This window comes from Stomoxys calcitrans, chromosome 3, assembly GCF_963082655.1.
Source record: "Stomoxys calcitrans chromosome 3, idStoCalc2.1, whole genome shotgun sequence".
Taxonomy (NCBI): domain Eukaryota; kingdom Metazoa; phylum Arthropoda; class Insecta; order Diptera; family Muscidae; genus Stomoxys; species Stomoxys calcitrans.
Genome location: NC_081554.1, coordinates 132173186 through 132201017, shown reverse-complemented (window position 1 = coordinate 132201017; position 27832 = coordinate 132173186). Strand labels below are relative to the sequence as shown.

Here is a 27832-nt window from a genome sequence, read left to right as displayed (position 1 = left end):
CTATAGAGTAAGTGGACTTTCCTCAGATTCAGGCCCCATTGCGAGCCTACGGCCCATCTATATGGTGCACAACATCTGTAAGTCTTCTCAGTATGCTCTTGAATGTGACACATCCATATCAGTTTCCTGTCCAGGATCACTCCTAAGTATTTGACTTTGGCAAATATCTAAACCGTTCTATTGCGGGAATGTGGTGCGTCAGATTGACCCACCTTCGTTTTTCTCCTGAACAGTCAGTCTTCTCTGGGTTAACATTGAGACCCCTGCGTCTAGCCCAGTTGTACGCCATCTGCAAGACCTTTCGACACTTGTGTATAACAGCTATAACAAAACTTACGCAAATTGGCTGGTATTTTGAACAAAGTGTTCTGTTACGATTCCAACAACCGTTCTAAGCACGGTTCAAATCAGTCTGTTAGCAGATATCTCTTCCGTATAAACCCATCTCCATCTTGGACTCCTGAAAGCTTCAATTTTTGTATGATTTGGCAGAAATCTGGTACGTAAAATATACATATCCCCTTCAACCAAATTCATTTTCGAAAATCTTTCACATGATCTACGGTGGTGGGTTCCCAAGATTCAGCCAGGCTGAAATTAGAAATTTTTTAATGTTGTTGTTTTTTGTATTTTATTTTGCCGATCAGCAAAGTTTTGAAGACAGTAGTAAATACATCAAATGGAAGAGGTTATTCTTTAGAGGACGGCGTCAGACTTTTTCTATTTCTTAGTTTTTTTACTGCATAGTAAATTTGAAGTGAGAATACAAAACATTCTGTCAACCACCTATTTCGAGAATATGCGGCTGCCTTTTTTGTCCCAATACCCAACGTTATGGCATGTTTAAGCCATACAATGGCTTAATTGCATTTTCTAATAGACGAATGCCGCAGTTTGCATTCACATATACTCTTTCATTCACTGCCTCAAAAGCCAACAAAATAACTAAAACGGGGGAAAAAATTAAAAATATAATCTTTTCGGAAATACATGGCCTAAGAACCGCAAAACTTCGCAGAATAAACACAAAATTTGTTGAATTTATGCCAAAAGTTTATTTATAAGTGTTTTTACAACACGATATTGCCCATTTTGGCATACGTTTTCAGGGGAATTCCATGATATTTATGGAGGACGTAAGAAGGGGAGAAGACAAATTCACAGTGAATGTTTTGACTGCCAACAGATATGCATACTACGTTCAATAATTACCACATGTTAGTAAGGAGAGAAACCACAAAGCCAAGATGTTTTCTAAGTTTATTGACCCTTTCTTGATTCTTGTAATTTTTCACCAGCACCTTGTCAGCTAGCTCCTTTACATTTCTATTCATGATGGTCATTATTCATCAGCATATTTTATACATCTTCATTCTATATACATGTACATATCTATAAACGTATAATCGTTAATATACATAAATATTAGTCGTAATCGCAATTCCATCAGTCCTACAGGGTGGCTGATGAAAGCCGCTACCAAAAAAAAATGTAATAACTTTTTTTCTATTTAATAATAATAATTTAATAATTAATTTAATTAATTAATTAATTAATTTAATTAATAATAATTTAATAATTAATTTAATAATTTAATTTAACATGAATAAAAGAAAAATGTATTCCATACACCGAAAAAAAAATGTAGCAATATTCATCATTGTAGCAATATTCATCAGCCACCCTGTATATCGGTAGTTCGTCTTGTTATGGGGTTGGTAAGCAAATATGCATTTCACTTTGTTCCGTTCCGTTTTTCTTAGCGCTCCATATATTCTATTAGCTCCTCGGACATTTGCCAATAGAGTTGTGGTTTCACAATGTCCAAGCGATCATTGTCAGCCAACCATATTTGCCCATTCGAACCCATTTCTATGGCCCGCACTATATTGCGTGCACACACTGCGGTTTCCTGACACGGTGCCCCTTTTAGTTTATCCACATACTCCTGTCCATATTCCAAAAATGCTTTCATCGTATGCCTTATGAAAGTCTTGGTGGGACCGCAGCAAATGGCCATTACAGCCACACCGGTTTTGTCATAATAAATGGGATGCTGCAAAGAAGATACAAAAGGAGTTACATACGTGGTGAGAACGCTCGCACATAGGCGCAGAGTGTCACATAAGATTAGAAATTATGTTTGATAGTAATCTGACGGGGATTACAGGCAATGTGGAAAAAGTAAACCTGTGGGGATACAATTGCAGAATGCAGTACACTTAGAATTGTGATTCAGGTTGTGGGCCACGGTTTTTATGTAATATATACATTTAACCCAATTTGATATGGAGTCTCATACATTTCGCCTGGGAGGATTAACGAGCATTTTTAAAATTGGCGTATATTAATTTTATTCAGGAACAATAAAAAATTATTTGTTAATGCGTTAGTTTGTTAAGATTTGCGTATAAAATATCAATGCAATGTTTTAAACTTAGGTCCTAAATCCATTAATTGATTTATAACGTATATGGTTAGCGGTAGTTGATTTAAATCCCTTGATCATTATCCATCCATAAAAGGCGTATAGGCTCAATAAACTTTGTTCACAACCCTAATATAAAAGTTGAATATTCGGCAAAAATTTTAGATAAAATTGTATAGCATCTAAATTTAACTAATAAGATATAATATGATCCAACTGTATCTGATGACAGATATTATTGGGTCTGACCATATGATTTCTTTTTACTCGGGAAATCGTAATCGAATAGGTACACAAATAACCATATTCTTGCACTATTAGCCACTTCGAAAGAAAATATATATGGGAGCTATGTCCAAATCTGTACTGATTTCTTCTGAAAGGGCTTGGTACAAATCCTGGATGGATTGGAAGTACATTCCAGCATGGACAGCTTTCGGCTAATCTACTGACTATTTATTTTCTATGTTAACTCATTTAGTCTGAGTTAAGAAAGGCTTTACAAGGACCAGCTTAAATAGCTCAAAACAAATACTGAACGGACTTCTGCTAATCTGTGGAAGGTACATCTGAGGTTTTTAGGCTACGGATCTATCTATCTTCCACTTCTATTACGGACCAGAATTCAAATAACTTACGTATAATATCATGGGTAGAACCAAAAGTTGCTTAGGAGATATATTCTGCTTGTATTAGAACTCAAAGGGAATATTTATTTCGAAAAGCAAGAAAACCGTCTGATAAAAGCAAACGATTTTGATCCCATTTTTCAGTCATCCTTTATATCAAAAAACCTACAGAGATTAAAAGATACATATCTCAGGGCGGGGATTCCTAACGATCGTCGGTATCGAAAACTGTGCGCAAGGGCAAGTTCACAGAATCAGCCCTTCATGACAACATTGAGGATGCATTCAATAACCTTTCATTTCGTCAGTACAACCGCAGGAAGTTTGTTAATAACATATTTAGTAAATGACGCTTTATGACATGCTTGTGATCTACACAGATGGCCCAGTAGATGAACTCCTCAAGGAGGAGTCACTCGAAAAGTGACAGGCTGGTGCGTCTTATGCGCTGGTATAACATAACACGTATTATTCGCATAATTGAGACCGAATTTGAGCCGGAAACGCGGGTAACATTAACATGAAGTTATTTAAAAACAAGTAAAAGCGTGCCAGGCCGAATCTTGGGAACCCACCACCATGGATTCTGCTATAATATGGGAGCTGTATCTGGTTGTTGACAGATTTAGACCGTACTTGGCACAGTTGTTGAAAGTCATAACAGAACACTATATGCAATATTTTAGCCAAATCGAATAGAAATCGCAGCTTCCTGGAGCTCAAGAAATCAAATCGGGAGATCGGTTTATATGGGAGCTTTATCAGGTTCTTGACAGTTTTTGACAGTACTTAGCACAGTAATAATATTTCAGACAAATCGGACAAAAATTGCGGATTCCAGGGGCCCAAGAAGTCGACTCAGAATGGCGAAACGATCAAAAATATATACACTTTATGGGGTCGTAGATCAATATTTCGAGGTGCTACAAACGGAATGTGCAGATTAGTATACCCCCATCCTATGGCGGTGGGTATAACAAGTAAGTTAACTAAGTTCGGCCGGGCCGAATCTTATATACGCTCCACAATGGATTGAGTTAGTCGAGTTCCTTGTGCGGTATATCTTTTTATGCAAACAAAGAATAATGGTTAAGAATTGTTATGCTATTGGAGCTATATTAAGTTATAGTCCGATTCGGGCCATAAATTAATGGAATGTTGAAGACTATAGTAGAGTCATTGGGTAATATTTCAGTCCATTCGGATAAGAATTGCGCCTTGTAAGTGCTCAAGAAGCATAATCGGGAAATCGGTTTATATGGGAGCTATATCAGGCTATAGATCGCTTCAGACCATATCGGACACGTCTGTTGAAGGTCATGGAAGAAGCTGTTCCAGGGGCTCAAGAAGTCAAATCGGCAAATCGGTTTATATAGGAGCTATATCTAAATATGAACCGATATGACCCATTTGCAATCCCCAATGACCTACATTAATACCTACATCAATATTTTAAGTGGCTATACGCGTTCGACCGCTATCGTGATTTCGACAGACGGACGGACATGGCTAGATCGACACAGAAAGTCGAGACGTTCAAGAACATTATGGGGCCTTACACGAATATTTCGAGGTGTTACAATCGGAATGGCGGAATTAGTATACTCCATTCTATGGTGGAGGGTATAAACATTAAATTTCAACGATCGATTTATATATTCCAACCAAAATTTGGAAATTTGAGTGTTTTATTAGATTTAAAAAATAATCCAATCACCATTTATTAGGGTGTACATTTATTTATATTTTTCGATTAATCGTTTATTTGAAAATTCAAGACCGAAAGAGGTTGATGGTTAATGTATGAAATAAAACAAAACGGGATATTTTTTGAGATCTTGTCCTTCAAATATTTCTCATATATGTGTGTCGATTTAAATTGTAAATAGGAAATAATTGATCCGATTTATTTGATCTACCTCTTTGAACCCGAATCGAATGAAATTTTAAGCAAATGGGTCCAAATGATCGAAAAAATTCAGACTAATGCCACAATTCACATGTTTAAGCTTTTTTTAAATGTATAGTTTGCAATTGTGCGAATATTTGAAACGTCATAAATAATCGAATAGCGATTAATCGAATGTACACCCTACCATTTATTATGTATTAACGATAGTTAACATAAATATCATCTCAGACAACCATTAAACCTCTGAATTCAAAAGAAAGCCCATTAATTTCACAGAACTCGTAAGGAGATGACTGAACGAAGCAAGATTGGTACGGACTGCCACTTTTACCGAAACTTACCTAACTGATATTTAACATAATTTTTCTCACAAATTAAAGAAGTGTGAGTGTTTTCTCTTTGAGTTTGAGCTCAATAAATGGGGTCCTGCTTTTTATAGCCGAGTACCACCTAACTCCCGATATAATTCGACTTTCCTGCATTCGAAATGATCCCACAGTTGCATCATAAGATTAAATCAATCGAATTAAACAATTTTTTTTTACTCACCGCCAAGCTTCTAGTAAATCCCAATACACCAAATTTTGCCGCACTATAGACACAAAATACAGGCGATGGATCCAATCCGGTAACTGAATTGATATTTACTATCATGCCACCACGTCCCATCTCCGTGCTCTTATCCATATAGGGCAAAACACAAGTGATAATATTAATAGGAGCTGCCAAGTTTATATTGATGGTGGCATCCACATCTTGCTCTTTGCACAAGGTAGATCCATTGACTAAAATATCGATATAGTCCATTTGAGTCATTACATCGTCAAAGTAACGCTGCATTTCCGATCGAGTCATGGTGAAATCGAATTTCCAGAAAAATATTTGAGTTTTGGGATTTAGGGCTTGAAGTTGGGCAATAGCCTGGGGATTTTCAATACTATGTAAAATAGCCAGTTTCTATAATAAGAAGACACCTTTGAACCGATGTATAAGGTAAATAAATTTTTGAACTTACCGCTATCTTTTTAGTTACCAAAACCTTACAAGTCTCATAGGCTATACCCCCACAATCGGCCACATATACTACATGTTTACCCTCCAAATCCATTTTTTTTGCTCCTGATCGGCCTAACTGCTTGCTTTGATTTGCGAAGTTAAACTAATTTGTTCCTACTAATTTCAGTCAGAATGGATCTACAGTCTTATGTGAAGGCAGCAGTTTTGGCTTATCTTCTATTTATTATTAATATATTTTAAAGTAGATAAGCTCATTGGTTTATCTAAGTTTTAAGTTGAGAGCTAAGTGTTCCCTTTAAGATAAGTTCGAATGTTGCAACTTTTTAATAAATTTTATGATATTTATGATATATACCTAAATATTCATTAAAAATACTTCATAAATAATCTCAGCTTTTCACTTGACTTTGAACTTGCGTGGTGATAAGGGAGCAAACATTTATTTGCAGGTGATGAATAAAGTGGAATTGCCTTTCCGATAATCGACAAATAAAGTCTTTAGAAATGGAGTCGCCTCTGTAAGCAAAATACGTAAGGAATATGGTTCTGAAGTCAACCGTCTGGACTGACAGAATTCTGTTAATGTCATCTAGTGGTCCATGCTACACGGATGTATCAAACCGTGGTGACAGAGACAGAGTTCTGTTTCCTGCCGCCTCACCTACAGTTGGAAATCAAGGAGATAACGAAATACGTTGGGTGGTACAGTAGTTGGCCGTTAGAACAATAACAACCAAGACGGTTAGGCCACGGACAGAGTGTAAAGTGGAAACTTATAGCTTCTCTGAGTATGGCACCATCCGCATAGTTTGGATAAAGGGTCATAGCGGTGCAATGGAGAACGAAACGGCACTGGACTGGACTGGACTGGACTGGACACTGTAAGGTCCACATTACTGCCACCAATGTAGCTGGTGAATTTGAAGCTTTCAAGGCTGCGCAGTACGCGTTAAAATCGTCGCACAGTGACGCGGGCAGGTAATACAAATGGGAAAAATCAAAATTTTTATGTGCGCCTACGAAATGTTTAAAGAACCTATCTTGTGTTAAACTTTCAATCATTTCAAAAAATCAACAATTAGAAATGTTGGATCTTTTTTTTAGAAGATGTGACCTTTCAAAGTTGACCTTTTTTCGATTTTCAAAACACTCAATTTTTACGTAACTTGGTCCGATTTCTAGTGTTATATCTAGAAAACAAGACAAGGAATTGTCATACATTAATATTTTTTGACAGTTATTCTTAATACTTGATAAACAAAACAGGTCAAAAGGAGCGGAGGAGGGTGTAAAAATTTCGCTACAATCGGTTCCGATTTAGATATAGCTCCCATATATATCTTTCATCCCATCTGGACTTTTAAGTCTTTAGTATCCGATCCTTACAAAATGTAGCGTGAGATGTTTCGTGAAACGTATTAATACGTGTGCAAAATTTCATGAAAATCGGGCCAGATTTAGATATAACTCCCACATATGTATTTCATCCGATTTGACCTTTTAAGACTCCCAATGTTTGCAATATTTCATCAGAATCGGATCAGATTTAGATATAGCTCCCACCTTTGATGGTCGGTATGAAAACCGAATAGATGTAAACATAGGTTTTAAGTATGAAGAGTTGTATATAAAAGATACAGTAAAACCCTACAAAAAACATGTATAAATGCCGGAAATACTGCTAATGGATTATGAGATATTGGAGTGGAGGCCTTCGTTATTGCAAATCAGATAACATCAATGACATGGTTGCAAAATTCTCCAATTAAAAAAATATATATATACAAGTTATTCCTACCATAAGTTATTTGCGTCACAATTCAAAGTTAAGGAAAAAACTAGACTCCAAAAATGTTATAGAAAATAGAAAACAAATATTTTTTTCGGTTGATGATTTTGAAATGTTAAAGCCTTAAAAAAGAAATAAAAATTAAAATAACAAAAGTAAATGTTTTACTCCATTTTTCCACACATTTTGACTTTGTTAAGCCATAACTAAGTACCTGCAAGGCGTAGCTTAATTTTCAAACACTCATTTCAAAACCTGAACACTTATCTATCATATACTGTTTAAATAATTTGATTATCTTATTCGAAAAAAATCAACCGGCGGCACAAATGAACGTGCTACATTGTGAAACCGAGAAGTGGTTGAAAGGACGGCGAAAATCCTAAAGGGCGATCCGGATCATAACAACATAAGGCTATTACTGAATAGAAGTATGAAAGAGATCTGTATGGCTTTTTGGTATAATTGCGGACAAAGCGCATTAAATTCGGCTGGATCGAACTTTGGATACCCATCACCTCGTGTATTCATATTATACTCATTACGCCAAGTCCTTTGAAAAAGACACTATTTATGAAACCTTAGCAGCTATATCGAACTATGGTCTGCGAAATTGGTAAAGATATCTCAAATTATTTATTGAAATTTGTGGTCGATACTGGGGGTAGTAGGTGACTTTTGGTCAGAGGAAACATTTTTATTGTTTGCCATAAAAGTACTCATTCTCAGTTATGTTGCCTTGCTTATCAGTCGTTTAACATCATATATCAGTGGTGCGCAAAATGAAAATCATATTGTATGCGTGAATACTCTTCAAAAATTTTTATAATTCCCTCGATTAATGAAAGTGAATTTATCGGACAAACAATTTTAGCCGTTTAAAAGAAACTATTTAAAAAATTTTATTTAATTTTGTTATACTGCTAAGGGGTAAGGATCCGAACCAGCTATGCAGAAGGGCTGAAAAGGTCTTGCGTATGGCATATGGCTGGGCTGGATCAAGGGGTCTCAATATTAACCACGAGAAGACTGAAATACGCCTGTTCACGAGGAATACGAAGGTGGGCCAATTTGACGCACCACGTTTCTTCAATAAAACGATTTCGATATCTGACAAGGTCAAATACTTAGTTGGAATCTTGGAACGGAATTGTGTTGGCACAATGTAGACGGGCCGTGGGCTCAAAATGGGGCCTACACCCGAGGATAGTCCACTGGCTCTACAGGAGCGTGATTAGAACAATACTTACTTATGCCTTAGTAGTTTGGTGGATTGCGATGGAGAAAAAGTGCATCATAAGGACCATACAACAACTTCAGAGAACATGTTGTCTTGGCATAGGCACGCCTGCCTGACCATAAAACGGTCCTGCAGGCGGAGAACTAGGTGCTCACGAAATGCATTAAGTGGTGTGGTGCTAACGCGAGGATGTCGAGTGTGAACATATTTACGGACAGTAAAATGGTCATAAGGGCAATAACAACCAGGACGGTAAGTTCGCGAACAACCTTGCAGTGTAAGAAGGAGATTAAGGCCTTTTTAGAGAATGACACTATCCGTACGCTTGCGTGCCGTGTCACAACGGAGTTAGGGGGAATGAATGGGCAGACGATTTGGCGGTGAAGGCCAGAGGACTGCCGTCAATAAACTTGATTAACTCGAAGCCTTTGGGGTCGGGTTAAGGGCGTGAGCGACGAACGCGCATGTAATGGCGAAAATCCTATGGGGTGAGCCTGATCGTGAGATGACGAGGCTATTACTGAGCATAAAAATTTATAAAATTGTAAAGGGTTTAATTTAAGGAGTAATCACCGGTTTAGAAATGTCAGAAATGTTTTTGAAAAAAAAAAAAACATTTTGGGAATAGTTTGAAAACCGGTTCAAAATTTACAACTACTTTGCTAAACAGTTTGAAAGTCAAAAAATTAACATAAATTCAATTTGCGGTCCAAAAAAGTGTTTTGATTGATCGGACTTTTTTGAAAAAACTATCTCAAATGTCTTAACTTGTTTCTTTGTAGAGAGTTGTTGGAGCAAATTGAAATAACATTTGTTAACTTAAACGGGTGTTATGTGTCCTACAAAATAGGCAGTTTCCAGATCCCCCATTTGTGCTAATATTTTTATACCCACCACCATAGGATGGGGGTACACTAAGTTCTCCCCGGCCGAACATAACGCCTTTCTACTTATTTAATGACACTTTTATCTGCAACATTATTAAGATGTCTCTATTCGTTTTATTTCTTAAAAATATTCAAATTTTAACTTTCTTTGTCAAAATTGCAATGTTTCCCATAAATTTGGAATTTATGTCAGGGAATTGGTTAAATAAACGAGTGTGAAAAATCAATAATACAGGCTCCATTGACTTTATAATTAATAGTTAGATAAAAGTATGTGACAAATAGGTCGTACTTGAAATGTTGCACAAGTACTTCTTACTAGTGCAGGTCGATTGGGAATGTAAATAGGCCATATCGGTTCATGTTTTGATATAGCTGCCATTTAAACCGTTCTTGGGTCTTGACTTCTTGAAACACTAAAGTGCGCAATTCTTATCCGATTGGGCTGAAAATGTGCAGAAATTGTTTTGTTTTGACTTCCAACAATTGTGGGATGTATGGTCAAAATTGGTCCATAACCTGATATAGTTCCCTTAGAATCCGATTTCGGATCTTGACTTCTTGAAGTGTTTTCTTGTAACTTCCAACAACTGTGCCAAGTATGGTCCAAATAGGTTCGCAACCTGAAATAGATCCCATATAAATCGATCTTGGATCTTGACTTTTTGAAATCTTACTTGAAGTGTTTTGAATTAACTTCTAACGTGTGTGCCAAGCATAGTATAAATTGGTTAACTACTTGATATAGCTCCCCACCGATCTCGGATCTTGACTTCTTAAGACGCTAGAAGTCGCAATTATTACTGGATTTGGCTGAAATTTTGCATGAAGTGCTTTGTTATAATTTACATACAAGCTGTGCTAAGTATGGTTTAAATCTGTTTATAACCTGATATAGCTCCCATATAAACCGATCTCTCTATTAAACTTCTTGAGCCTAAAGAGAGCGCAATTCTTATCCGATTTTGCTGAAGTTTTGCGCAATAACTTTCACGTTGGTCTCTAAAAGCCAACCAGAGTTTTGCCCCAATCAGTTTATAACTTGGTATAGCTCCAATTCCTTAGCAATTATTATCCATTATCCTTTGTTTGCCTATAAAGGGATATCGGGCAAAGACAAAATTTGACAAATGCGATCCAAGATTCCGCCTGGCCGAACTTGGCATGCTTTTAATTGTTTTGATCTTTAAAATCTTCCCATCATTTTTCGAACATCTTCTAGCTCGAGATCATATTCTGGCCTGGCCTGAGCTAAGTTTTGTTTTCATAGAACATTATAAATGTAAAATTTTGTAATAAAAGAAAATTTTACTTAAATTTTGTGTTTAGAATAGTTTTATATAAAATTTTTCTTTAGACAAAATAATTTTGGGGATTGGGGGCCCGATAGCCTCCCCCACCCCCGCGCCTGGCTAAGGGGCATTCTTTAAAAGTCATGTTGTACTCCTTGCGATAATATTCTATGCAAATCAAAATTGCAAGAGTATTTTCCTTTGAGCGTTGCTAAGTCTACTCGAATATGCTGTCCCCCAGACTTGTTGACGCCCACACGTGTCTGACCCTGATGATGAGAAATGTTAAACATTGTGTATGTTCCCTGTCACTCAATATAGCGGTATCTGTATATGTGTGCGTCTTGAACCGGTAGCCAGTACAACTACTCATATTGCGATGAAAATCATTGTGTAATTACTCGAGTTACTCTGCTTTAAAAGCGAAGCTCCAAAGAAAATGTAGGGGTTATGCAAATATGATGAAAAATTCCGAAACTGCAGGCATTTAATAATTTTATACATTGGCGCCGAACTCGCTGATTACTTGAGCATGGACTTCATGCACATCATCGCCCTTCATCACATAATATTGCAATACCGCTGGGTAACCTGGCAAAGTTTCAAATTACCAGAGCTGTTGAACAGCAAACAAAAGATATGCACTAAACATTTAAATGAAATTCACAAAAGAGAATAACGAAACACCAACCACAACAAAATTTCGTAATATGTGTATTGGAGAGTATTTTTTTTTTTTTTTTGCTAAAAAAAAAAAACATTATAAAAAGGCAATGCAAACGATGGATATATGGTAATTTTGAGAACAGGTTTTTCTTGTGGTTTGCTGTAACACATTAATACCTCGATTTATGTCGTCTCAGTTAACGTCGATTTGATAAACGTCGTCAAAAAATTGTTCCTACTAATGGTTGGTGCTATGTTAGTTTTCACAGATGCAAACGCATGTTTTTCTCGATTACTTTTTTAAAACAACAAAAATTCCATTGATTACATAATAATTTTATTAAAACTGTTACATATGTTATGGGTGAATGTCCTACTGAATAAAATGTCGTAATGATTGGTTTACAAAAAACGACAGACTGACAAACGGTACAGAAAAAAATGGGGAAGAACGAACATGTCTAGACCGAATCAGGAATCATTCCTGAGTCTAACCGTACGTTTAATCACAGTCACAGTAGCGTCGAAGGGTACTGTTCGTATTTTGAACATAAATATCGAATTCCATGTTTAGACCTAAAATCCCCAATGGGATCTCTTCGAAAGTACTACATCGGTTAATGATAATCCGTCGTGTTGGAACAGGTTATCGTTAACCGATAGCCATACTATTTTGTATTTTGCTTATTAGGATCAAAAAGGAATGAATGAATTTCGATTTACGTCGTCGCGATTTCTTAACCAAAAACGACGTGAATCGAGGTATTACTATAAAATATTTTGATTATATAAATTTAGAGTTCTTTATAGATTCACAATTCAATTCCTTTGTAGACTACGTGAAGCATCAATTGTATTAACACAAGAATCAAACATTTAAGCGTATAGTTACCATTTATCCTTTTTATTGCCGAATGCCAACGGCGTTCCTCAGAGCCATACTACTTAGTACAGAAATTTTAAAAGACTAAATGTCTCGTCAACACAGTGAGGGTTTAACCACATGTTGTTTATTATTTTTGCCATTATTTGAACCCAGTCGTTTGGTGTCATAGGCAGATATGTTACCGCATTTACATTAAAAGGTGAAGCTATTGCAAATGTCATCAGGGAGCTTTGTGCATTCAAGAATTCCCACATCTTCTGCGATAGCAAAGTAACATCCAGCGTCTCCTGCCTATTTCTGCACTCAAAAAATAATTCGTTTCACATAAAAGAAAATTTCGCCAAGTAAAATTCTTTTTTTAATTTTCGAGTTTACCATTCGCCTATCGCTTTTTATACATCAATGGACCATACCCTTAAATATTCAACGTCTCTCTCTCTCTCTCTCTAGAAGAAGAGACACAAGAGAATAAATATTGGTCCGCTAAACGATTAATCGTTTGTGGCTATAAAAACACTTTTGCCAAAGAGTTTTTGGTTTTACAACAAAAGAAATGTGCGTTTACCGTAGGCGAAGTTGCTAAAGGGTTTGGAATAAACAAAGCTAGTTACTTTACTAATACTACGTTTATGGCTAGCGTTTGATATGTTGAAGCGAAACGTTGTATGGTTATATAAAAGAAAAACTTCCTAAGAAAAATATTTTGTTTCTCGAAAAAATGTCTCCAACGTATTTTTTTTGCGTGTGATAAAAGGGTTCGGACTTTTTTCCCTTATTATAAATCCCTAGATTGTATAATTCGGTGACGAACCTAATGAAGAACAACAAGGCAGCAGGAGTCAACGGGTCTCCCGCTGAACTATTTAAGACCGGAGGAGACACGCTGATAAGGCGCATGCATCAGATTATCTGCGCGATGATTCGAACCGCATACCCGATGATTCGAACCTCAGCATACTATGCCCCGTACACAAGAAAGAAGATATGACGCAACTGCAGAGGAATAAGTCTTCTCCCCATCGCATACAAGATTCTCTCGAGGGTACTGTGTGATGCAGCTTTAGACCAGGTAAATCCACCCTATGGTGGATATGGTGGAGATATTCACACTGCGCCAAATCCTGGAAAAGACCCGAGAAGGACAAATCAACACCTACCATCTCTTTGTTGACTACAAAGCCGCTTTCGTTCAATGGGATTTCAAACCATATCTGAGTTTGGTATCCCTGCAAAATTAATAAGACGCTGCAGGATGACACTTGCTGATACACATTTATCAATAAGAATAGGAAAGAATCTCCCCGGACCAATCAATACCAAATGAGGTTTCAGACAAGGAGACAGCTTGCCATGCGATCTCTTTAATATCCTGCTGGAGAAGATTGTACGAGATGCAGAAGTGAATAGATATGGCGCACTAATCTAAAAGAGAACATTTAAAAGAGAACACTAAAAAGAGAAGCATGCTACCAACGACATCGATATCATAGGCCGGTCACCCAAAGTAGTAACTGCAACTTTTGAAAGATTCAAAAGAGAGTCAGTGAAAATTGGTCTGGCAGTAATGGAGATAAGACGAAATGGATGATATCAAGCCCCAAAACGGCCTGAACAACCGATCAGATAAAGAAAATGCAGAAACTTTATCTACCTCAGCACCGCCGTAACCGAAACGAATGATACCAGTTTTGAAATAAATCGAAGATTAATACTGGCAACCAGATGCTACATCGGATTAAGTAGGCAGTTTAGAAACAAAGCCACCTGTCGACAGACGAAAATTACACTATACACGACACTGATACTAACCGTGTTGTTATATGGTTCTAAGGCATAGGAACTTGTGAAAGCAGACGAAGTAGTGCTTGGAGTGTTTAAAAGAAAGATTCTTCTAGGTCGTGTTATCTACACACTGTTAGCTTCAACCTGTTGAGTCCGTAGGATACGACTCCTTCGGACTTGTTGAGGTTTGCGAGACAGCCGGAGTTTAGTACGAATACTTCATGTCTTTGATCGCCGTCAGCCTCATCCAACCTACTGATCTTCAAGTCCCAACTATGGGAGACTAACAACCGTATGCCATTGGTCAAGAAGGAATATCTTACTTCTTGACTTAATCCATTGCTGCACAGATCTCGCCAATCTCTTTTAAGGCGCAACGATAGTTCTTAATTGAGCGTTGATCCCCGAATGCAATTATTTAGTATAGTCGCCGATACCGACCCGCATCGTCCCAATCTGGAGGAAGCCCATGCAATTCCGTAAGGACATCGGATTGTACAGATGACCATTGACTATCTCACTCCAATTGCTCCTGAATATGCACCTCTGTTCTTTTCCCTTGTCGACAACTACCATCACCAAGCTGTCCTTAGCGACATTAGCAAAGGCTTTTGGACCCGTATTACTATTGCCCGCTTTAGGGGAGGAATGTCCTCCAGATGACCGCAGCCTTTTGGTTGACTGCGATGCCGTTTCCTCAGAACCTAATAAAGGAAGCCTCTCTCTTTATCGGTGAGAGTTTAAGAATCATTCACACAAAGCTTCCCATTAAAACTAATGGTCATGCGCCTTTTATTGTTCCAACCTCTTGAAGAGCGTTTTGGTTTGCCAGAGAAGGCCGATGGCCTAGGCAAATTATAGGCCTGCGAAGATAGAAAACGTCCGGCCTTGTCCTTACGACTCGAACCAGTTGCCTTCTTCTAAAACCCCTGCTGACCAGTCGTCTGTCGGCTTGTGGAGCCCGACGCAGCCACTCGGACCATAGTCACTTTTCAATTTTTTAATAATTGTTGCATTAGCCTCATTGTCTGGGTCCGACAGAAGTTCATCCTCACAAGATACGTTTGATCTTGTCAAGAGCAAGTACAGCACTTTTCCTTAAGGTGGTGGCCTTTTCGTGATGTTGAAGCTGATCTTTCTCCTATGCTGCTCAGACAGTTCTTGTCTGATCCCGTCTTCCTATCTTCTCTTGATCGAATCCGTTGTAAAGGAGTTTTCCGCTTCCATAAATCTGCTAAGCTATGTTGATGATGGTTCCTCTGGCAAGTTTTCAGAAAAACTGCTGAAGTGTTTCTTAAATGTAAACACCTTGTAGAATCCGTAGCACCGACTTCTTTAAACGTGTTGACGTGTTCGAGTCACTCTATCGAGGCAGGTTACCATCAGTTTGTCGAATCTACTAATCTTGTAATGTATGGTTGAAAGATTGGGCTTGCAGTCCTTAGACTCCCAACAACGGATGCGGTCCAGAAGAACTTTCTTCCTTCTTGGCTAAATGACGTGGTAATCCTGGTCAAATCTCAACAATAATTTCTAAGGCCTCCAACATTTATAAATTTGTACAACAAAACCTTATAATATAGGAAATAGGAAAAAGAGCATTTAAGGTTGCCTGACCAGCTGCTAAAAGCCCAAATAATGGGGGGTATTCTAATTTCGTCATTCTGTTTGTAACTACTCGAAATATTCATCTGAGACCCCATAAAGAATATATATATTCTTGATCGTCGCGACATTTTATGTCGATCTAGCCATGTCCGTCCGTCTGTCTGTCGAAAGCACGATAACTTCCGAAGGAGTAAAGCTAGCCGCTTGGTATTGTAAATGGGTCATATCGGTCCATGTTTTGATATAGCTGCCATATAAACCGATCTTGGGTCTTGACTTCTTGAGCCTCTAGAGTGCGCAATTCTTATTCGATTGGAATGAAATTTTGCACGACGTGTTTTGTTATGATATCCAACAACTGTGCCAAGTATAGTTCAAATCCGAATAGGTCCGTAACCTGATATAGCTGTCGTATAAACCGATCTTGGGTCTTGACTTCTTGAGCCTCTAGATAGCCCGATACAGCTCCCATATAAATCGATCTCACTATTTTACTTCTTGAGCCCCCAAAGGGCGCAATTCTTATTCGAATTGCGGACAGAAAATGTGGCTGTCATTTTACACAGGTCTCCAACATATAATTTAATGGTGGTCTAAACCGGATCATATTTTGATATCGCTCTAATAGCGGAGCAAATCTTTTCTTATATAATTTTTTGCCTAAGAAGAGATGTCGGGAAAAGAACTCGACAAATGCGCTCCATGGTGGAGGGTATATAAGATACGGCCCGGCCGAACTTAGCGCGCTTTTACTTGTTATTACTTATCTTCGAGGGATGTACATTTTTGTCAGAGAAGGCCGTCCTAGGCAAATAGCAAAGTGAAATATCAAAGTTAATCATAAAACGCTACTAAAATACTTAACGAATTTAATAATTCTTCGCTTTTTTATACTTACCTCGTTTGTTTACTTGAATATTAATATACATATATTTGACCAGGGTACCTACGTCGTTTGAGAGGCATAGGGTTGAATTTATTGATTTGATTTGTTACTTTCTTATTTATAGAAAACCTTTTTATGTGGTTTACTCGAGTTTGGTCTGTGGTGATATGCTTATACTTAGCGTGCGATATAACGCAAACATTTGTACATAAGCCGGATTGGCACAAAACGTAAATGAGAAATATTGGGTAACAACTAACTGAAATTGCATTTCCTATTAAAACAAATTAAAATTAGGCGAATAAACACATGAGAGAGCAAATACATGAAAAATATTGGTGACAATCGGATGATATTATCGATGGGATCTCCTAGTTTCTCAATTTGACTTGCATACAGTTTTGAATAGTTTGAGAATCTGTTGTATTTTTTTTTTTTTTGGTAATAATTGAGCTCAAGGTTATTACCAAACAAATAAAAACGTGCTTAGTTTGGTCGGGGAAAATATTGGGAACCCTCCACCATAGATCCTACAAAAAATTTAACCAAATTAACTTAGTTGAAGGACACAAGTGGACTTAATGTACAAAATTTCTACAAAATCGCCAAAAAAAAATTAAGCTTCTTAGGGCCGTAGATCGCTTTTCGGGAGATTGGTTTACATGTTATAGACCGATTTAGACCGTACATGTACCGATTGTTGGAAATCAGTACAGAGCACTACATTCAAATATTAGCCCAATCGGATAACAATTGAGGTTTCAAGATGTCAAATCCGAATCATCCAAATCGAACTACAACTGCGAATTCTATGGGCTAAATTGTCAGATTGGACGATCGGTTTATATGGGAGCTATATGAAGTTATTCACCGATTTGGACCATGCTTGAACCGATTGTTGGAAATCTAGATGTCAAATCCGGGGTCGGTATATGGGAGCTATGCCACGATGTGCCCCGATTTCGACCATACATTGCAGGATCGTTGAAGGTTTAATAATCTTTTTGTATCTTTAATATTGGAGAGAAATATGAAATGAGCATCCTTGAAGGGAAACTTATATAAGTCAGCCAGTGAAAGTGGAAAAATCGTGGAATATTAAGTCTGTCTCTCTCTAGGTTTCTCCTGAGGATATAAATATGACAGTATTAATAGCGAAATATAGGTCATATCTTAAGACAGCCTAAAGACGATATTGCCACACAGTAATTTGAGTACAACCCACAAGGAAGAAGCAGAAGAGGTAGGCGGAAGACGAAGGAATATATGAGAATAAGTAAAATCCTGTTAAGTTTGGCCGGGTTGAATCTCGGGAACACACCACTGTGGAATCTGCTAAAAGTTTACACAAGGCGAACTTAGTTAAACAGCAAAGTTGTACTTAATAAATTTCTACCAAGGGCTAATCAGCTTATATGGTTTTGAACCGATTTGGACAATACGTACTATCGGACAAAATATGCGGCTTCTTGGGGCTCAAGATGTCAAATCGGGAGATCGGTATGAAAGCTTTAACATAACATATACCGATTCGGAACACACTTGTCACGATTGTTAGAAGTAGTAACAGAACACTACGTGCTAAATTTCAGCCAAATCGAATGAAAACTGCGTCTTTTAGAGCCCTTTTTAGTCTTAGGGGACTTTCTTAGTCGCGAGACCGGTTTATATATATTTTTAAGTTGATCGTAATAACTGCAGCTTCTAGGGAGCCACATTTAAATCTGAACCTATAAGGTCCGTTTGCAATCACCAGCGACCTACATCAATAAGAAGTATCTGTTCGAAATTTCGAGCGGCTTCACGCGTTCGACCGCTATCATGGTTTCCACAGACGGACATGGCTAGATCCACACAGACGATCAATAATGTATATAGTTGATGAGGTTGCAGATCAATATTTCGAGATGTTACAAACGGAGTGACTATATTAGTATACCCCCAATCCTATAGTGGTGGGTATAGCAATTAAAAGCACGATAAGTTCGCCCTGCTCGAAAGTAATATACTCCTTACCATGAATAGCATTTGCTAAGTTCTTCCGATTTATTTTTTTTTTTGTAATTCATATAGAATTGCACCCCGAGGTTGCTTATTAAGTCGACGCTTTCCAAAACATAAAAAATATATCTATTTCCGCCCCACAGTGTATATATATTAACCGTCGTAAAATTCTGAGACGATTTAGATGGGCCACTTTTGCCCCATACACCTTCAAGAGAGATTTTTGATAAAAAGTACTTGCCACAATTCCTTATAATAATAATCGATGTTGCATAAACTGGAAATTGTTTATCGGAAGGGCAACCAATGAGAAATGGCCACAAAGTGGCGTATGTGAACACTCCAATATTATGTGTCCCAATCTAGACTTGAAGAGGAATTACAATATCACTGACAATAGATGTTGCATAAACTAGAATCAGTTTATCTGAAAGGCAACGAATGAGAAATGGTCACAAAGTGTGGTTTGTGAAAACTTCGAAATTATGTGCCCCAATCTATCTACTTGAAGAAGACTACGCCATGTAGCCGGTGGCTGGAGTATTCGTCTCAGCCATTGTGTGACTAATGTCTGTGCCTGATGGTTGCAAATAACGACTTCTGCAAAAGCTGTAAGGACATCGACAAAGAATAGGATATATAATATCTGCTATGTGTGTGTCCCGCACATGCCGTCAGACTGAGTTCCACTTTAGGTTCTCATTTCTTTGAGAACTTGTCTGATATGACGTTAAAACGTTTCCAAGTTGTTGGGGTTTTTAAAGAGATTTGAATGGTTTGACTGTAGAAACAAGAAGGCATTTTCCTTCTCCTATTCTTGTGTTATTGAAATGGACGAAAATGTCTAAGTGAGTCTGATGGCAGACTGGAATTTCAACCTAACCTAGATGGGCTATAGCGAACTAAATCTTGATATAGCTCCAATATAGACTGATTTCCCCATATATGATGCTGGGCCAGTTCGTGTTGAGTTTGGTTGAGATCGACCATGTTTGGGTAAAGCTCCCGATATAGACCGATCTTCCAATATACGGTCTTTTCAAATTTTTGCTTATGTAACTTTATGAGGCAAAGGTTAAAGCTATGGAAAATATCTCAATAGATTTTGATATGGCTCCCATAAGTATATTGACACGGCATTGCATTTCTCTGGTGGCAGTAGAAATTTTTTTTTTTTTGAGTAGTAGTACCGCAACGCAGAGGTTACCATGTCCACCTATGACACTGAATGACTGGGATCGAATCCTGGCGAGAACATCAGTACATTTTTTTCAGCGGTGGCTTTCCCCTCCTAATGCTGGCGACATTTGTGAGGTACTGTAGGGTCATGTAAAAACTTCTTCCCAAAGTGGTGTAGCTAACTTGATTTAGCTCCCATATAAACCGAACTCCCGATTTGACATCTTGAGGCTCTGGAAGCCTCAATATTTTTCCGATTTGGCTGATATTTTGCACGAAGTGTTTTGCTATGACTGACTTAAACAACCCAAGTGCGGTCCCAATCGGTCTATAACCGGATATAGCTCCCATATAGACCGATCTCCCGATTTGACATTTTGAACCCCTGAAAAACCGACCCTAGAAGCTTCAGTATATCCCACATATATGCAATGGCCAACATATATGCAAAATGTACGAGCCAAAATAGATAAATTTAGAATCTTACACAAGTTAACATATGGGTCATAATGTACTAAATCGGGAGATCCGTCCGGAGATATATTAAAATCGGTCTATATATAAGCTTTATCCAAACGTAGTGCGGTCTTTATCAAATTTGACACAGATGATGAGGGATGTAACGTAATTCACTGTTTAAAATATCAGCGAAATTAATTAATAAATGTGCTATTTATGAGCCCAAGACCTTTTATCGGGAGATCGGTCTATACCGCAGCTGTAACCATATAGTCCTGATGGTTAAAAAATTGATTGGCAGATTCGTTTGTGCTCTCAAATACCATCCATTTGAGCTACATATTGATCCGGTCTGTCTGAGCCAGTTTGGGTTGCGGTGTTTCTCCAATAACTTGATTTAAAATTTATTTGCCAAATTCGTGTTTTTGGGCTTCCCTTGGGTTACGGCGTTTCTTCAATAGTTTGGTCGGACACGGTCGGTCGTGTCTTTTTGGTTACCTCAGTTCACCCATCTACGATATCAGATATTTTTGATATAAAAAATTTTCTAAATATGAAAAAAAACAGTATGGAAAGGCAAAAGTCGGGCTGTGCAGACTTTATAATACCCTACATCTACCCTATAGGTACAAAGTGGAAGCTATGTCTAATTCTAAAACAATTTTAATGGACCTCGCCGGATGTTTTCAGATGGGTTATTAAACAATCCGTATCACAGTTCGAGCAAATATGTTCAAACCATAATAACTACGGTTCAAAAATGACAACATTATAGCAAATTGCCCAAAATTTGACAAACCTATATATGGGAGCTATATTTCTGGCAAACCTTTCAGATAATGTGGTACTCGTCGAGAAAAGCGTTGTGCAAAATTTTGGAAAGATTGGTCAAAAAATGCGATTGCAATGGCTTTAGAAGTGAAAATCGGGCGATATACATATATAACAGATATATGTATATATGAACCAATTTCTATGAAATTCATCTATAATGTCGAAAGTCAAGAGAAAATCATTCCTGCCATATTTCGAGAGAATCGATTAACAAATGACCATTTGATTGCAATATTACTAAAAATCGGACGAACATATATATGAGAGCTATGTCTAAATCTGAACCAATTTCGAGCAAACTTTATAGACATTGTGGATGTCATCGAGGAAAGCGTTGTACAAACTTTTGGGAAGATTGGTCAGTAAATGCGCTAGCAGTGGCTCTAGTAGTGAAAATCGGGCGATATATATATGAGAGCTATATCTAAATCTGTACCGATTTCTACGAAATTCACCAGTAATGTCGAGAGTAAGGAGAAAATCCTTCCACCCACCCCAAAGTTCATGCTGAACCAACAGTAATGAATCAAGACCGAAATGAAATTCTTTGCCTTAGAATTTGGAGAATTCAGAATTCAAAACGAGTTGATTGATATATTGATTTAAAACAATTGATTGATACGCTCTTGCATTAACAACTTTTAACAATATTTACAGCTGGTCTAGACCCAGGGGTCTCAATAACCCACGAGGAAGACGAAAGTGGGCCAGTTTGACGCACCACGTTTCCTCAATAAAACAATTTCAATATCTGAAAAGGTCAAATACTTTTGGTGATCTTGGACAGAAAACTGAATTGGAAGTGTAGCATTCAGGAGCGTACTGAGAAGGCTCACAGATGTTGGGCACTATGTAGACGGGCCATAGGCTCGAAATGGGGCCTGAATCCGAGGATAGTCCACTGGGTCTACAGGAGCGTTAATAGACCACAACCTACTTATGCCTCAGTCGTTTGATGAACTACGATGGAGAGATGGTGCTACATTAGGATTTTACAACAGGTTCAGAGAACATGTTGTCTTGGCATAGGCGGAGCGATGAGGACCACTCCTACTAGGAATATAGAGACCATTCTAGATATACAACCCATTGACATACAGATTAAGTGTGAAGCAGCCACTGCGGCTATGAGACCTAAGGTGATGGAAGAATCGATAGAGGATAGAAGCAGGTCATACCGTTACGGTATAATCGAGGCGACGACAGGAAATCTGGAAGAAAGGGAAGAGGTTTCCGATCGTATACCTGCGACGACACTTGAGGTCGAGTGCGACGCACTGCTGCCAGCGGCACAGACTTGGACTGACGGAACCGTAGTATTGCCATCTGGAAGATCATGTTAGCAAGAGGACAGAGGGTGTACATTGAGAACCCAGTGACTGAGATCTGTTTTAGACTGACTGGGCAATAACAACCAGGATGGTAAGATTACGAACGGTGTTGGAATGTAAAAAAGGAGAGTAACGCCTGCTCTGAGGATGGCACGATCCGCATCGCTTGGGTGCCGGCCCGTAGCTGAGTAAGGGTAAATGAAAGGGCAGACGATTTGGTTTACCCGAAGCTTTTAGGGTCGACGCAGAACGCGGGCGCGGGCGAGGAATGCGCATGTAACCCTGTGGAACAGCGAAGCGGTTGGTAGGACGGTGAAAATCCTATGGGGGATCCAGATCGTGAGATGACGAGGCTATTACTGAAAGGAAGTAAGAAGGAATTCAGTATAGCTCTCGGTATCATAAGGGGACAAATCGGACTACGAGATCACTTATGTAAAATCGGTTCGAAAAGTGATAGCATGTGTAGGGCATGTGGGGAATATTATGAGACGTTGGAGCATTTGCTGTGTCTTTGTCCGGCTTTCGCATCTAACAGATACCGGCACTTAGGTGGGGACACAATACCAGACATGAACCAACTTAGGGGCGTGGCATGGAAAACAATTAAGAAATTTTTAAGTAGCACGGAATTCCAAACTTAGATTTTCTTTTTCGAGGTTATTTTTACTGGCTTAGGTGTATGTCCATAGTGGAAATGGGGCGGATTAGCATTCGCACCCTCTTTTCCACCTAACCTAGCCTCATATCATTTTGTGGCCGTGATGATTTTTTCTAGCAAAACTAAATCAAACTTTTCTGACTAATAAACCTTTTTACTTATATAAAAAATCTCAATTTTTTCTTAATAACTCCACTATTACAACTAAGCATGGATTTTCTTCAAATATTCTTTGACAATATTAATTCACAACCATTGACTTTTCATGCACATCATGCCATAAATTTAACATAAATCTCACATTTCGTACAAAGCAATTATGTTCCGCTGCAGAAATGTCTAACAAGAAAAGCACACCTCCAAGTCGCAAAGTAAACCCATCACTTTAATTTGCGCAAGTAAATTATGCAAATTGTTATTGTAAACTTTTTTTTTTTTTTTGGTTTAGAGTTTTCTTTTTTTGTCCGCATAAAAATGTGTCTCGAAAGGAATAACAAATAGGGGCTTTTTGATATATGTGCGAGTATGCATGTAGATTTGCAAAGAGCCCAACGGAGAAGTCAAGAAAATCGCAAAATAATTGCCAATATGCTTTGAGCTGATCTGCATATTGTGAGGTTTCCATTTCCAACGTATAGTTGGCAGTCTTACCTGACAGCCAAACAAAACTCGCATACATATTTACTTTTGAATATTTTTTACATGCAAGTTTTTCTCTATGTTGAAGCTAATTTCATATAAATTACCATCACCACCACCAACGTGACGAGAGTAACGCCTTTTGTGTACCCATTTTACAATATTAACACTATTCATAATGTGCATCAAAACCCTCTAGCTTTAAAGGAAAAGTGAAATGTAAGTGGGCGGAAGGGAAATTACAGTGTGGGTTATTTAAGTAGGATCACTAAAGGGAAAACGAAATCGGATTTTAGCTTAAAAAATTCATTCATGTTGAGTTAAATTAAATTTAGAAAATTGAAAAATAAAATTTTTTAGATTCAAAACCTGTGAATTTGTAATGTGTGGGTATGCCCCTGAAGGCGGAAAAACCAATGACAGATGGTTAAAAAGTAGGGGTTGGTAACACTCGAAAATTATTCGGCCCAATCTAGACTTGAAGAGGTCTACCGCATTGCTATCATTGGCTTAAACAGACGTCTCAGTCATTGTGTCCGTTATGGTTACTATTTGATCGGAAAACATGCTGGTAGATTTAAGGTTTCAAGCAACGTCTTATGCAGAAGCAGTGAGGACTTTGAGGAAGAGGAGATAATAGTACATGGGTTGTAGGCCTATCCTGCACTGACAAGATGTTACATCTATCAATTAAACGTCTGCTGTGTGCCGACTTTAATGTGGTTATTACAACTTAATTGCAAAAATATTGAGGCCGCAGTCGAAGGCAACCCTCTCTAATTTCTACTCCAACCTGGGAAATACGCAACCCTGAACTATTGGGTGCCGCTAGTTGAGGTCATAACATAAATCTACATTACATACCAAAATGTAGACATATCATGCTGGTATGTGAGGTTCAAGAGTAGAATCGTGTGATCGATTTATAAGTAGTTATATTTATATGTTAATGGATATGGCGCTTTAACAATCCCCAACGACATTTATATATCAATAATAGCAATAGCTTTAAAGATTCTTACTAGCTGAACTTATGACCTACAAACTTGTTCCATATCTATTATATTTGTCTGGAAGCAAGACGGACTTTGCTTAAACAGAATTCCAAATAACCATTTATAAGCGATATTGTTATGGTTTTCTAGGTTAATCTGTTGAACGAACACATGTTTATGATGATGCATACATAAAAACGAATGCAAATTTAGCATTTTGTTGGTGAATTTAAGTTTTTAAATTCATTTTTTATCTCTACACAAAGGAGAAAAATAATTGGCTCATAAAATTTGTACGATGTCTTTGACAAGATTGAGGAACCAATGTCTATGTAGAAAAAGGCCCACAGCTGTTCATGCAATTAAAGTGATTTCATTCATGTCTGTGTCGGCCCAAAATGAATCTTAAGTGTCAAGAATGTTTTAGGCTTGCGTCTTTATATCAACTGAATTGTTGGTCATAATTTAAAAAAAAAAAGACGGAAAATTTTCGACGGCAGAATGACCCAGTTTTAAGATGTATTTATGTTCAGCTGTGTTTAAAATTATAGAAGTGCTACCTCCTCATTTTTTCACATGTCAAATTTTTAGGTATATTATCAGCCAAGCTAGGGGATTTTAAAATGGACATGTAAGAAGTAAAATTACAAATATAAGCTTTAACAGGCAATTGTTTTTAATAAATTTTAAACAATAATTTCCGTAATAGTGGGACGTAGAAAACAATGTTCCAAAGAATGGCGAGAATTAACCCAAAACTTATTTATGACCGTCGATTTAGTGATATAACAAAGACAATCCTATTGAGCCTTTAAAAACAGATTCAAGAGGGACTACATATAACTATTATTGGTCCCTCAATACGCAAATGATTGTTGAAAAATAACTTATTCGCAGAAAACCCAAGAATGGTAGCATTGCTGACCAAGAAATAAACACGCTTGAAAAAATTGAGAACCTATTGTGGACCTACATACGTAAAATTGAATTACTTGGTGGAACAGGATCTAGAAAGACGTCCCCGGCCTGCCCAATACATAATATCAATCATAATTTTCAAAAAACGCTAGTCAAACATGGTGGGCAAAAGTATTAAATTGACAAGGGATGGTATCAGGTCAATGGGGTTCAGGTTAAGGCATTACCTACTCAGTTTCCTGACTTCAATCCCATAGTATATTTATAAGGAGGCATTACAATTATATTTTGGATAACCGGCTACCACAGGCGGAGGAGCTATGGAACGCAGTGCGAATGACTGGCGCAGAATCCGTGTGAAGCTATCTCAGGATCACACTGTAAAGAGATGATATAATTTTATTGGGAATTCGTGCGTAATAGATGTGCCGAAGTCATCAACAAGTAAAAAGGCGTTAAGTTCGGCCGGGCCGAACTTTGGATACCCACCACCTCGGGTATGTATGTAAACCACCTTTCGTCAAAATCCAGTGCAAAACGCATACCTTATGCCCCATAGCAGCTATATCAATATATGTTCCGACTTGGACCAAATACTACTAAGTAAAAGTCATTGTTCAATTGTGTATAACAAAATATTGGTCTATTTAGTAGTTATATCTAAACATAAACCGATCTGAACTATATACGACACGGTTGTCGAAAAGCATAACATAAGTCAGTGTGTCAAATTTCAGTGTAATCGGATTAAAAATGCGCCTTAAATGGGGCCAAGACTTTAAATCGAGAGATCGGTCTATATGGCAGCTATATGCAAATCTTAATCGATCTAGACCAAATTGCAGAAATATGTGGCCCCAAAACCTAAAACCGAGAGATTGGTCTATATGGCAGCTATATCCAAATCTGGACCGATCTGTGCGATAATGCAGAAGTATGTCAAGGGGCTTAGCTTAACTCACTGTCCCAAATTTCGGCGACATCGAACAATAAATGCGTGTTTTATGGGCCTAAGACCCTGGATCGATCTGTATGGCAGCTATATCCAAATCTGGACCGATCTGAGCCAAATTGACGGAGGATGTTGAAGGGCCTAACACAACTCATTGTCCCAAATTTCAGCAAAATCGGATAGTAAATGTGGCTATTATGGGCCTAAGACTCTAAATTGGAGGATCGGTCTATATGGCAGCTATATCCAAATTTGAACCGATCTGAGCCATATTGACGGAGGATGTCGAAGGGCCTAAGATAACGCACTGTCTCAAATTTCAGCAAAATCGGATAATAAATGTACCTTTTATGGGCCTATGACCCTAAATCATAGAATCGGTCTATATGGCAGCTATATCCAAATCTGGACCGATCTGGGCCAAATTGGCGAAGGACGTTGAAGGGCCTAACATAACTCCCTGTCCCAATTTTCATCAAATTCGGATAATAAATGTGGCTTTTATGGGCATAGGACCCGGTCTATATGGCAGCTATATCCAAATCTGGACCGATCTAAGCCAAATTGACGAAGGATGTTAAAGTGCCTAACACAACTCACTGTTCCAAATTTCAACAAAATCGGACAATAAATGTGGGCCTAAGACCCTAAATCTTCGGATCGGTCTATATGGGTGCTATATCAAGATAAAGTCCGATATAGCCTATCTTCGCATTTAACCTGCTTATGGACATAAAAAAATTCTGTGCAAAGTTTCAGCTCAATATCTCTATTTTTGATGACTGTAGTGTGATTTCAACAGACAGACGGACGGACATGTCTAGATCGTCTAGATTTT

At 37.9% G+C, this 27832-nt stretch overlaps 2 protein-coding genes across 9 annotated transcripts in view; one reads left to right on the top strand and one right to left on the bottom strand.

Moving 5' to 3' along the window:
• LOC106085824 (protein outspread) overlaps positions 1 to 27832 on the top strand; it is a 561373-nt gene that overhangs the window by 395110 nt on the left and 138431 nt on the right. The gene's annotated exons all lie outside the window — the stretch shown is intronic.
• On the bottom strand, positions 1703 to 6101 carry LOC106085825 (alcohol dehydrogenase-related 31 kDa protein). Its single transcript, XM_013250255.2, has 3 exons — positions 5985 to 6101; positions 5519 to 5926; positions 1703 to 2056 (listed from the first exon to the last, which is right to left on the bottom strand). The coding sequence occupies exons 1-3, from the start codon at positions 6075 to 6077 to the stop codon at positions 1760 to 1762; spliced, it is 798 nt and encodes a 265-aa protein (XP_013105709.1). The 5' UTR covers positions 6078 to 6101; the 3' UTR covers positions 1703 to 1759.

Coding starts and splice junctions, on each gene's coding strand:
- LOC106085825 (XM_013250255.2), bottom strand. CDS start 6,077: ATGGATTTGGAGGGTAAACATGTAGTATATGTGGCCGATTGTGGGGGT. Junction 5,927..5,984: donor TGGTAACTAAAAAGATAGCG/GTAAGTTCAAAA, acceptor TTCTTATTATAG/AAACTGGCTATTTTACATAG. Junction 2,057..5,518: donor GATTTACTAGAAGCTTGGCG/GTGAGTAAAAAA, acceptor TCTTCTTTGCAG/CATCCCATTTATTATGACAA.